The 12667-nt window shown below is 43.4% G+C and overlaps 3 protein-coding genes across 5 annotated transcripts; 2 read left to right on the top strand and 1 right to left on the bottom strand.

Annotated features, from left to right (window-relative positions):
- The first annotated feature begins 317 nt into the window (after window positions 1–317).
- On the top strand, window positions 318–5481 carry LOC105570081 (histone deacetylase Rpd3-like). The gene is made up of 9 exons (XM_012027038.1): window positions 318–519; window positions 1490–1602; window positions 1825–1942; window positions 2020–2393; window positions 2478–2625; window positions 2700–2985; window positions 3066–3294; window positions 3388–3478; window positions 3563–5481. The coding sequence occupies exons 1-9, from the start codon at window positions 456–458 to the stop codon at window positions 3631–3633; spliced, it is 1494 nt and encodes a 497-aa protein (XP_011882428.1). The 5' UTR covers window positions 318–455; the 3' UTR covers window positions 3634–5481.
- Window positions 5482–6053: 572 nt separating this feature from the next.
- On the top strand, window positions 6054–10553 carry LOC105570079 (putative sodium-coupled neutral amino acid transporter 10). 3 transcript variants are annotated; one of them, XM_012027036.1, is made up of 7 exons: window positions 6054–6188; window positions 6478–7050; window positions 7366–7636; window positions 7724–7860; window positions 7935–8162; window positions 8231–8435; window positions 8520–10553. In XM_012027036.1, the coding sequence occupies exons 2-7, from the start codon at window positions 6568–6570 to the stop codon at window positions 10169–10171; spliced, it is 2976 nt and encodes a 991-aa protein (XP_011882426.1). In that variant the 5' UTR covers window positions 6054–6188; window positions 6478–6567; the 3' UTR covers window positions 10172–10553. The 3 variants fall into 3 exon arrangements, with proteins under 3 accessions (XP_011882426.1, XP_011882424.1, XP_011882425.1); XM_012027034.1 differs by having other exon boundaries at window positions 6054–6393; XM_012027035.1 differs by having other exon boundaries at window positions 6054–6416.
- Window positions 10521–12313, bottom strand: LOC105570080 (bystin). Its single transcript, XM_012027037.1, has 3 exons — window positions 12074–12313; window positions 10991–11916; window positions 10521–10913 (listed from the first exon to the last, which is right to left on the bottom strand). Exons 1-3 carry the CDS (start codon window positions 12212–12214, stop codon window positions 10676–10678), a joined length of 1305 nt encoding a protein of 434 aa, XP_011882427.1. The 5' UTR covers window positions 12215–12313; the 3' UTR covers window positions 10521–10675.
- Window positions 12314–12667: the final 354 nt, after the last annotated feature.

The raw sequence follows: 12667 nt of genomic DNA, 5'->3' as shown, positions 1-12667 counted from the left end.
TTCCATATTCGTTGATTCGCGGAAAGGTAGATAAAAGTTCAATGGAGTGACCGTTGTTGTCCAAAATTTAACGTAAGTAATGTGAACGATAGATTTTTAATATATTTCGGTCGAATTAAATCGTTCGGTGCAACAGCTTTTCGCGTGGTCTGGAAAAGATTTGTCAGTTGAATCGCCTGATATTTTCACGTTACATTTTCTACCGGAAGACGTCCGTTTTACGTCCAGTTTAGTTTCCGTGATTTTTTGCGCGTGAATTTCCGATCTCGGTAACACGATGTTTATGGCCGGCGGTGCCGCAGCGCTCTCTTCGCGACAAGCTCGTAACTCGCACACGAGCGTTCGACGCCTGCGCGTGCGGTCGTTTATAGCGACGCTGTGTCTGTTGGTGAGAGCAGCGACACTCCGCGGTCCCCGTTCAATTCCGTGCCGAGCGTTTTGTCAATTTCAACGAAATGGATCCAGTAAAAATGTCCATGCAGCCGCACAGCAGGAAACGCGTCTGCTACTATTACGACAGTAAGTTATCGAGGGGAAACCACCACACTTTGCGATCCCGCGAAAAACGCCGCACGCACACACACGCGTGGGGGGAGAAGCTTGTAGAATGTGTTTGCGCCGTTCGCGCTTACCGCGTCTGTCTCGCGTGCTCCAGCTCGGCATCCGACGGCGTATCAGCCGAACCGCGGCTTGTCGACGGTATATCCGTCGAGGCGCGATCGTTCTAGCGCGTTGCAGCGTCACTCGCACGCGCCCCAACGTGGATAATACGATTTTTGCGGCGTTAAGACGACAGATTCTCAGCTGCGGCCTCGCGCGATCGTGGGCAAGCTTGGGCAAGAGCGTCGGCCATTGCTATATATATGTACAATCATCGTATACTTGAGCACCTTCGACGTTATCAAATCAATATCTCTTACTACAAATAATAACTTTGTAATCTATCTATGCCTGACGACGGCAGCTGATAATCTAACAACTTCCATGCCTCGGCAGGCCTTCGTGTAGGATTGGGATCGCGCCGATGGAACTTGGACGTTCCACGAGACGCGAATTTTCAAATATATGTTGCCATATGTGGCGATAATTATTCGTACCGCGCTTAAAACTGTAACTCTTCTTAAGCGCGAGACGACGTTTTGTCACGAAAAGGACCAAACGGACAGCTCGAGCTTCAGACAGCTATAGGTTAGGTTATGAGGAATACGACGGGATTTTACGAGATTATTGACTAATATGAACCGCGAGAGGTCATTTCCCGATTATAATTCACCCTCGCCGAAGATAATCTCCCCTGAGAACGGTATTTCGGTGAACGACGTGGAAAATGATACGGTTTTTGCGTAGGTTATCGCGAGAGATTCTCAGGTGTGCTCCGGCACATCGTAGTTCGCCAGCCGACTGGCGTCGCTCGACGGTAGCGAGTTATTTCGCGTCTTTTGAGCACGACGTTGATCCACTTATGCACATGTCCCCTCAATTTGCCTAGGTGACATCGGAAATTACTATTATGGCCAGGGGCATCCCATGAAGCCGCATCGCATAAGGATGACGCACAATTTACTTTTGAACTATGGTCTCTATAGAAAGATGGAGATATACGTAAGTACTTGTTGGAGAGTTTTAAGGTGCGTTCGGGGTGCGCGTTTTAGCGCTAAAAGCGTCTTCTATCTTTATTCAACATACAGTGAGTCATAGATTGAACCCTTCAGTGCTAATAGCATCTCCCCGAATGCAGCCTTAATCTTACGAGAGGCGCAACTGTTTTAATACGCTACCGAACACGGTGGTATATTGTAACCTAATTATCGTTGTATTATTTAGCGGCCTCATAAAGCCACAGCAGACGAGATGACAAAATTCCACAGCGACGAGTACATTAGATTTCTGAGATCTATAAGGCCCGATAACATGTCGGAATACAACAAGCAAATGCAACGATGTAAGATATTGTTAACTGGATAAGCTGTGATATCTAAGTCAAAGACACTCATTAGTCTTCTTTCCTTTTGCATTTAGTTAATGTAGGAGAAGACTGTCCCGTTTTCGATGGTTTGTACGAGTTTTGTCAATTATCAGCCGGCGGATCCGTAGCAGCAGCCGTAAAGCTTAATAAACAGGCTTCTGAAATCTGCATTAATTGGGGCGGCGGTTTACACCACGCCAAGAAGAGCGAAGCCTCCGGCTTTTGCTACGTGAATGATATCGTGCTTGGCATATTGGAATTACTGAAGTATCATCAGAGAGTCTTGTATATCGACATTGACGTTCATCACGGCGACGGCGTAGAAGAGGCTTTTTATACGACAGATAGAGTAATGACAGTCTCGTTCCACAAGTACGGCGAATATTTTCCTGGGACAGGAGATCTTCGTGATATCGGGGCGGGCAAGGTAACAATATTTCAGAACGTTATTCATAATACTGTACGTCTAAAAGAATTAATTAACAAATACATGGTTTCTGTTTACTAACAGGGAAAATACTATGCAGTCAACATACCTTTGAGAGATGGTATGGACGATGAAAGCTATGAGTCGATCTTTGTTCCTATTATCTCGAAAGTGATGGAGACGTTTCAGCCTTCTGCTGTTGTTCTACAATGTGGAGCTGATTCATTGACAGGCAAGGCTTTTTAAAAAAGCTATTATGTCAATAAATCGACAGAAGTTTTAACATATATACTAACCAATGTGCAGGCGATCGATTGGGATGCTTTAATTTAACCGTGAGGGGTCACGGTAAATGCGTGGAGTTCGTGAAAAAATATAATCTGCCTTTCCTGATGGTTGGCGGTGGTGGTTACACCATTAGAAACGTGTCAAGATGTTGGACATACGAAACATCGGTTGCTCTCGGATGCGAGATCGCTAATGAGCTTCCATATAATGATTACTTCGAATATTTTGGCCCAGACTTCAAATTACATATTAGTCCATCAAACATGGCGAATCAAAACACTCCTGAATATCTGGAAAAAATTAAGTAAGCATTCTTGCATTGCTACGTTTCGTTTCGCGTGCGCGTTATAGGTGAGTTTAATTCGTAATTGCGTTTATTTACAGAACGAGGCTGTTCGAAAATTTAAGAATGTTGCCTCATGCCCCTGGCGTGCAAGTGCAAGCCATACCAGAGGACGGAGCGGTTATTGAGGATTCGGAAGCTGAAGAAAAGGTCAATCCGGACGACAGATTGCCTCAGCGCGATTTAGATAAAAGAATGCAACATGAAAACGAATATAGTGATAGTGAAGACGAAGGCGAAGGCGGGCGAAGAGACAATAGGTCGTACAAGGTATGATCTAACATTACATTATTCTACAGATTTAGAAAAAGTACGGATATATAAGTAGATATTCTTATCTCGCTCTTCTTCATGTCAATCTAGGGATCTAGGAAGCGTCCTCGTTTGGAAAAAGGTCAAGAAGCTATGGATACTGATATGAAGAAAGACGAAGATATAAAGACGGAACCAAAAGGTATTAAATTGCAACTAAACGTTGCTGTTTGTCAAATTACGTTAGGGAGAAAGAATGTAATAATTGTTGGAGTCTGTTATTTAGAAAATGAAAAGGACGAGAAGGCAAACCCAACGAATGAGGAGACTAAGAAAGACGGCGGGGCGAATCCCTGATAGACAATTGCCCCGGAGCATCTGAGGAAATGGAGAAGTTTTTATTTAAATTAAGTAACGAATAAGTTTGAATAACTTAAATAATGGCAGCACACGGTGCATAGGTGTATGCTGCCTCTACCTCGCGCGCGCCCTGTAATTCGAAATCATTATGTTTTTATTAAGGATCTTGAGAAATTATTAGATGTCTAGAAATATTGGACTCACTCGTTGAGCGTCACCTCATTGAAATTGACACATATGATCGTGTAGCTTATAATTCCCTGTAATTTTAACCATAGACCGTTAGGAATTCCGAAGCGTATCTCTGAGTGTTCTAAAATGTCTTTTTTTTCTCGAAAGGTGAAAGTACCGCACAAAATAATGAAAAATATTCGCGTTTGCGAAACAGTGTTTCGATCAATTTGTCAGAATTTTATAAAAGTCTGACGGTAATTCTTTTTATACAACATATTCATTTATAGCGTAAACTTCGACTTGTAATTTAATTTTCGTACAATAGTTCATTCATGAATAGGTCGCGACTGTGTTTCAGGATTTCATAGTAAATATTTCAAGAATTTTTACACATACACACACACGCGCTACAAATATTCCAAAATTAGGTCATAAAATATTGATGATTGATTTAGAATATTCATGAGATTATATCATCCGAATGCTGCAATCAAACTCACGTGAAATACATGGGATGATACATGTATAAACCATACGCCAGCCGTATGTATTTTGTTTGCACCATCGGCGTAATTTCGTACGTCTTCTTATCCATTCGTGATTGATTGAACCACTAGATAGAAACTACTACACAGTTTATACTAAGGAAGGGATAGAACCACCCCTTAATCAACGGCTTTCGAAAAATCGCACGTTGGTGAATTCGTTCGCTTCCTATTCTTGTACATAATACGCAAATTAATCTCGAAGGAAATTAATCCTTGCATGCAATAACAATACTGTAATCATAATGTTCTTTGCAAAAGTGTAAAAAATATGTCTTACATTACTCGAAAGATTAGCAAATGTTCCTTTGGCTCTACCGCTCGGGTTTATCTCATGACTTGCAGTGAGCATTATTAGCTTGTAACATATTTTAGAGAGCAAAAGCTAAGGGAGTATCTGCAGCTTGATAGAATTGAAAGCTTGCATCCGTTACAAGTTAATTCCCACATTCTGACTAGATAAACAAAGAAGTGTCTGAGAAAGGAACGGATATCCTGATATTTTTGAGTAATGTACGCAAGAGAGAAAATGAGTCGGAAAGAAGGTATGGTAAAGCTAGGGCAGTTGAGGAATTATGTAATCAATTTCAAATGTAATTGTAGAATCTTAAACGTATACTAGGCAAGACTTATCTTAATTTATATATAGGTATAAAAATACAAAAATTATAAATGTGACGTCTGGATCGATCCGTAAGAATTCAAGATCGCGATGTCATTCCAAGTGTCGAGTCTGCGTCGATCTTGGTACAAAAAAAAAAGCAAAGGTTTCCAAAAATTTGTCTCTAAACTGCATTCTCTATCTCCAGAGTCTCCTACGAGAGCAATAATTGTGTATCTCCAACTTTGTGTATATAAGAAATTTGTCCTTTTACTTTCCTTTGCGATACTCAATCAGGCCAGACCGGCGGTCGTGATCGATTTCACTTGTAATAATCTGTAATATGCGATTGATTGATATCACACACAAAGGCAAATTCAAAAGGATTATTGCGTTATGTCTCGTGTACGTCAATTCGAGATATAAATAGATCAAGTATTAGATATTTAATGTCCACGTATAAGAGTACACATATGGACGTTTTTAAATATTTATAATAAAAAAATAAAGAAATCTATATATGTAGTTCTGTGGGATTTCACTTGGTCTTTGACATTTCAATAGAGCCCGTAGCCCCGAAGGACCCTGAGATATCTGAGGTTTCATTAATTGTTTTCAGTAACAATACGAATAAGTCAGTCTGATAATGAAATATTCTTACGAATGGTCTCTAAAGATATTTTCGAAATGGAGTTTTAATTTTCAATCCAGAATACACTTTCCATTATTATTTACGTCTTTCCATTCTTAAGATTCAATTCCCTGGCGATAAAAGTCTTGGTTTCGAGCTAAAAAATAATCAAGCTCCCTGTTGCACCGCATTATCATTTATGGGCTCCAGTATATAGAGGAAAGTCTTATAGTAGGTTTTCACCGTCCAAATTCAATCGGAAATCGTTTTCGCGATGATTACACGATCGGACAATCAATTTTCCACTAAACAGACTTCACTCTTAGGGCAACTAATTCACGGTGGAACCAACAGACGATGCCTGGCGGAAACTCCGCTGTCTCATATTAGGAATCTATCTCATGACAAGGGACTTTCCTCCATGTATTATAATATTTCATATGTGAATGTGACACGCGCGCACGCACGTGCGCACGTGTGTGTGTGTGTGTGGGCAATGTGCGTCCCACCGAATCAGCCGAATGACGAGGCGGCGGTCGGTCGAGGGACCAGCGTCCCGACAATTTCTTGCCGCCGATTCGATTTATCACCAAAGTATGACGTACGTACGATGTAGTGCCGAAAAATTGATAAGGATGTCAGCGCGACTCGTGCGAGTGCACCCGATATGAGTTGCCGCGTGGCATCTGCATACGACCGGGTTTAACCTCGCCCGTCCACGCGAAAGCGGGATTTGATTAATGCGCAGTTACTCGCGTGTGAAATTAGTTCGCGCGCTGAACAACGGCGAGCAACATTTTCCGTTAGTAAGGCACACTTGTTCCGCCGAGTTAAGTACCAGCCGCCCCGAACGGCTCCCGTTGACACTAACGGGTTACTCCTGATTGCAGAGGTTCGACGAGATGTGAAGTTCCAGGGAGCCTGTCGCACCGCGTCGGGTAAGGCAAGGCTACCACGCGGGTCGGGCCAGGACCTTCAAAATGATCGCCCAAATGTCGCACGTGATGACCCTCGCTAATAGCATCATAGGCGTGAGCGTCCTGGCGATGCCCTTCTGCTTCAAACAGTGCGGCATCGTGCTGGCCGTCCTGCTACTGCTCCTGTGCAGCGCCCTGTCGCGCCTGGCCTGTCACTTCCTCGTCAAGTCGGCCGTGATATCGAGGCGGCGCAACTTCGAGCTGCTCGCCTTCCACGCGTTCGGCCACATGGGAAAGTTCCTGGCGGAGCTGTTCATCATTGGCTTCATGCTGGGCACGTGCATCGCCTACTACGTCGTCGTCGGCGATCTAGGGCCGCAGATAATCAGCAAGATGATGAGCAAGAGCCCGGCGGACATTCGCACCAGCTTGCTCATCTTCACCGGGGTCTTCATAGTCCTGCCCTTGGGGCTGCTGCGAAATATCGATAGTCTGTCCAGCATTTGCACCGCTACCATTGTCTTCTACCTCTGTCTCGTGTTAAAGGTATAAACGGATAATATTCATAAGGCTCTGATGTGAAAACACAAATACCAAGTTATAAAGGTGTAAGAGCCAAGACAGGACGTTGGTGTCTAAATAATTTGGAGTCCTATTGCGGAAAACAATACCTCAGCAAGGGTTCGAACCTGTGGACCTGCCTCTCACTAGGCGGAAAAATTAAAATTATTTAGATCCTAACATTCTGTCTTGGCAGTTGCTCCTTAATTACTTGGTATTTGTGCTAAAGGTACAATTAACTTGTAAAAATGTCATGCTCGCTCGAGAGCGCTTAATTAATACACCTTGTCCAATCGGCAGATCATGGGCGAGTCAACCCTACATATTTTCATGGGAGATTGGGTTAACAGTGTTAATTACTGGAGGCCTGCCGGCATCCTCCAATGCCTGCCGATATTCTCCATGGCACTGTTCTGTCAGACGCAGTTGTTTGAGATATACGAAACCATTCCAAATGTATCCTTAGAGAAGATGAACGACGTTGTACGAGGGGCGTTAAATATATGTACACTTGTATATATGTGCGTTGGCTTGTTCGGTTACATTGCATTTTGTACCCAATCGTTCACAGGTAATTCAATGGAGCTGCTGTACGTTACAACAGCTTACAATTCGCCCGCTATGTTATTTTACTATTGCTCACATTGTTACGTTGCAGGAAATATTTTACTGAGTTTCGAACCCAGCATTACGTCCGAACTGATTAAACTGGGATTCGTGTTTTCGGTCGCATTCAGTTTCCCTCTAGTCATATTTCCGTGTCGTGCGAGCTTGAATTCCCTTTTGTTTCGCCGGGTACGTATGCTCCAGACAGAGAGGCACGTATTATTGCTGTAACTCTCCTGACTCATATTCTACCGCTACGTTAGGTGTACACCCACGAACCGTCTGTCAATTATCTGCCAGAGTCCAGGTTTCGGTGCCTGACCATCGCGATAGTCGGCATTTCCCTCGTCATCGGTATCTTGGTGCCGAACATAGAGTTCGTCCTCGGTATCGTGGGATCGACGATCGGCGTGATGATCTGTGTGATATTCCCGACAGTATTTTTTATATCTATAAGCAGCAAAAATACTAATGAGAAATTAGTGGCACAGGTAATCTCTCAGCTTTACGATTGTCCTCTTTCCGACCTTTTACACCAGCGTACATGTTTTACATCCAGGGCATTTTAATCGTCGGCGTTTGGATCATGATCCTCGGTACGTACGCCAATTTGTACGCCATAGAGGAGTCCACAAACGTAAAATTAGCGGTGACCAATAAGCCGCTCATTCAGATCAACAATTTACCGTTGAACATAATCAAAGACGACTTGCATATCATTCCCAATATTCCCAACAGTCTGGAACTTATTCCGAGAGCAAAAGGTACAAAGTTCGAGTTCATTTCTGTAACTTTGGTTATCTTATCTCCGTTATATTTTACTCTCCTAATTTTACGTTATATTGCAGACAAAATTAATCAACTACCTGAGATAAGTATCCTCGATAAACCGTTAGATCTGAAAGTGAAGGACGTTCGACAAGAGCCGCCAGTGCCAGTTGAACGTATAGTCGTCAGCGAAAAGCCAAATCTCGACAAGTCTGATAAAATAGCAGTAGGCTCTCTTGTCCCAGAAATAAAAAATGTAGTTGAACCGATCAAGAACGATGATTTAAACGCACAGTCGCAGGTCGTCACAAATATCAATGTTAAAGTCGATGAATCTGTTACTTTGAAGGCGGAGGAGAAGATAAAGATAATCGAGCAGAAGGAGCAATCGATGGACTTGCAGAAGAACGACAATCTCATTAATTTAGATGCTATAAAAAAGGAGGAGTCTGAATTGGCGGCCGACGGAGACATCGCTAATGCCAGAGCTGCGGAACGACACGAGCAACTCAGGAAAACATTGGAGAAGCACAAGTTGGAGCAACGTCAGATGATGCAGGAGCAAAAGGAAATTTTGAAGGACATCAAGGAGCAAAAGCAAGAATTCGAGAGGGAGAAGCAGAGAATGGCGAAGGACGAGACACTAAAGAAGAATGAAATGGTACAAACTGACGTGAAGGAGAATGTTTTACCGGAGATCAAAGGTAATGTGGGAGAAAACGATAAAAAACCTGTGGAAAGTAACGAGATTATTATCGCAAAGAGTAACAAAGACGTTCCGAAAGAAAAAGAACTGAGTGACGCAGATAAGATCAAATTAGATGAAAAGCCGCAGCTTCGAGAGGAGAATAGTAACGTGAATATCGCGGTTGAAGATAGCGAGAAGAAATTGGATCCGTTTCATGAAATTCCTCAAAACAAGAATGCGGAGGATTTACAGAAAATATCGGAAAATGCACCAGATAAAATCCCTCTCGTCAAAGAGGCAGCTATCGATGAGGCACCGGAGAAATCGTTACAGAAAGATACACAAGACGAGACGAAAGTAGAAAGGATAGAATTTAGCGATACCAAAAATATGAAGGGTCCCATCTTGAACGTATTATCGAAAGGAATTCTACAAAGATCTGTTATGGAAGAGGAACTCGCTAGAGAGAATGATCGTCAGGCGAAGGAAGAGAAGAGAGAAATTCTTACAAACGAGGTTGCGAACACGTCGGACAAATTGCAAGGGAAGTACGACAACAAGTATTCTGTGCCCATAGCATTAAAAATGACGAATCAATCGAAATTAGACAAGGTGAAGGTACCATCATTGAATAAGAGCGAACAGGAGGTTCTTGTTATACGTCGGGATATTTTAGAGAATAACGAACGCGAGAAGAGAGACGTCGATGGAGAAATGAATGCGAACGTTACAAAAGTCAACAGCGATCGTCCACTTGAGCAATCTAAATCTCTCGTTAACGATGCCGACGATGCGGACACCGAGACCTGTTCGAAGTTGCGGGAAAGTTCGAAGAAAGCAGATGCGGAGATAGAATCGGAGACAGAAGTAACTAAACCGAGTACAACTGAAGTGCCTCTGATCAACACAAATATTTATTTGTCCGGGCAGAGAATAACGAAGACGATCTCTATGGATCAGCACGCTGCTCTAGATTCAGAGTACGCGGGCGTGAACCAAGAAGATTCGAAAGTTCTTAGTCCTAAAGACAAAACTGAGATATAAATGTCTGATTCAAGAGAACTGAATACGCGGCATAATATTAGATTAAGTGAATCGCGGATCGCTCGTTGCTTTCCGAGTTGCGCTGTGCCTATTTATGTTTGTAAAATTATTATTAAGTTGGAGGTGCAATTCCTACTCAGACGAATGCCCGAGCGCGCGCGTATGTGTGTATGCGTGTATGTATTGCGAGAGTATCATAATATATTTAAGATATTTATAACTTGTGTAACTGTGTGAATGCGATTTTTAATGCGACTACTGTTTGCATTATCTTGTACCGTACGTTTTTCTTTTTTTTTTGCGTATAAAAATTGTAAAAATACAAATATTGATCTAATGCATTTAAAAATAGGACCAAATATAGATGTATTTTTACACAGCAACTCGAGTCTTGTTATAAATCGCCTAACTTGTTCATAATGTTCCAGTTATAATCTTTTCCAAAATCTTATCTACCATAATTACAATTGCAGATATTAACTGTTTTGATATAAATATGCTGCATCATGTATCTTTAACATCCATTGGTTCTGGTTTAGGTTCTGTAACTTCTACGTCTCTACATTTCGCGTGTTGCAATTCCCTTCTAACTTCGGGAGTGATCGAATGGTGTGACTGTTTCCTCAGTAATCCCAGCAAGGCATCCTTTTGTTCGGAACTGATATCGCTCTTGTATCGTTGCACGAAAGTCAACATGGCCTGATGCCACAGCACTGGCAACTCTCTCCGGTCTCTTTCGAACCTAATTAATTACACGCATTGTAAACAGGATTCTTGACAATTTTCGCTTGAAATTCATTTCGCCGTTAAATATCTTACCTAAGAAAGTGGAACACTACCCCGTCCACCACTCTGTACGGAAGCGCGTATTTCTTGTCCAAAAATATCCTGAGGAAGATGCTGTTGGCGCCCGTGTATTCCATCTCGGCGATCTTCAGTATAGCCGCCGAGGAGTGTAAGATCGGTATAGAGTTCTTCGCAATTACAGAGCCGACGATGACGGCCTCTCTGAGGGTGCACGTTCCCGATTCCAAGAGCGGCAGGAGGAATCCCTTCATAAATCCGGCCGGCTTGTACAGCGCTTTCCTCAGCGCCTGGTACAGGTGAAAATTCAATCTTTTGTACTCCATCAGATCGTCCCTGATGCGCGGCAGCAGAACCAGGTTGTAGAACCTCTGGGCCATTTTCTCCTTCAGGTTCGACGCGAATATCCTCGTCGCCTGGTACATGGCGGCGGCGGTCCACCTGGGCGGGTCCGTAATGTATAATATCTGCTCCCAGTTTTTCAGGCTGGGCACGACCTTGAAGGCCTTGGGCAGCTTGCCGCTACGATACTTGGCCAGGACGTCTCGGACGCCCTCGTACATCGCCTTCACCCGCGGGTCCAGATCCTGCAGCTGAATCGTCCCGGCGTCGGAGAACTGTGTCTCAATCTCGGTCTTCTTCTCCGTCAGCTTCTCCATTATTATGTCGGCCAGCGTCCTGGTCGGCGCCGGGTCCTTCGACATGAACATCCGCAGCGCCCGCTCATCGTCCTCGTCGATCTCGATGTTCTCGTAATAGTACACTTCCTCCACCGGCTCCTCGTCGTCGCTGGAGCGATCCTCGTCGCTGAGGCCGGAGCCGAGTTTCACCGTCGGCCTCCTCGCGCGCTTGGAATCACTGGGGCCGATCTCGTCCTCGATCTCTAGCTGCTGCTGCCTGGCTTGCGACAAGATCTTCTTCGTCAGAGTCGGCGCCACGTACTAGAACAGAATGTATTCGTGTAAATTACAATTAAGATACGAAATGTGCGAAAAAATACTTTAAGCGCGTTTCTCGCAGGGAACTCGATTACCTCTATTTCGGTTTCGGTAAATAAGAAGTAAAAATACGACGAAGGAAGTAAATGCGAGAGCTAACCTCTTCCTCCTCGTCGGCCCGGCATCTGACTTTCCGCCTGTTTTTCACCTTCACCGCTTTCTCACGTTCTATCTGCTCCGCCAAGCCTATCTTCTCCTTGGTCTCGCCTTTGGACACCTTCAGCTTCTTCGCTTTACCCATTTTTCCAGCACCGCCAATTTACGTTTCAAAATGCTGACAGAAACACGTGCGACCACACGAGGTACGCGAAGTTGGAGATTCAATATCGATCGATGTTTATCGAACCTTAAAGCGGAGTTTCCATTGCAAATTTAAATAGCCCCCTCCCCCCCCCCCCCCACCACACACACGCACGCACACACAAAATAAAAGAGAAACATATCTTTGTTATACCTAATAATGTAAAATAATACTAATTGTAGGAATATAAAATAAAGTTAATGCAATATTGATGCGAGCATAAAAATATTTGCAAGAATACTACAATTTTAAATTTTCTAATTGATATTTGCAAGAATCTAACGCCGATCTTAGCCAAATTTTGTCCAATAATTTAAATTCGGACCGACGAATCGTCGTAATCCTCACCTCACGCTTGGACATTATTTGGCTGGTATTACATTCGTCGTATGA

Source organism: Vollenhovia emeryi, unplaced genomic scaffold, assembly GCF_000949405.1.
Source record: "Vollenhovia emeryi isolate VEMERY1.0 unplaced genomic scaffold, V.emery_V1.0 DF939122.1, whole genome shotgun sequence".
Lineage (NCBI taxonomy): Eukaryota > Metazoa > Arthropoda > Insecta > Hymenoptera > Formicidae > Vollenhovia > Vollenhovia emeryi.
This window is presented reverse-complemented; position numbering and strand designations above follow the sequence as displayed.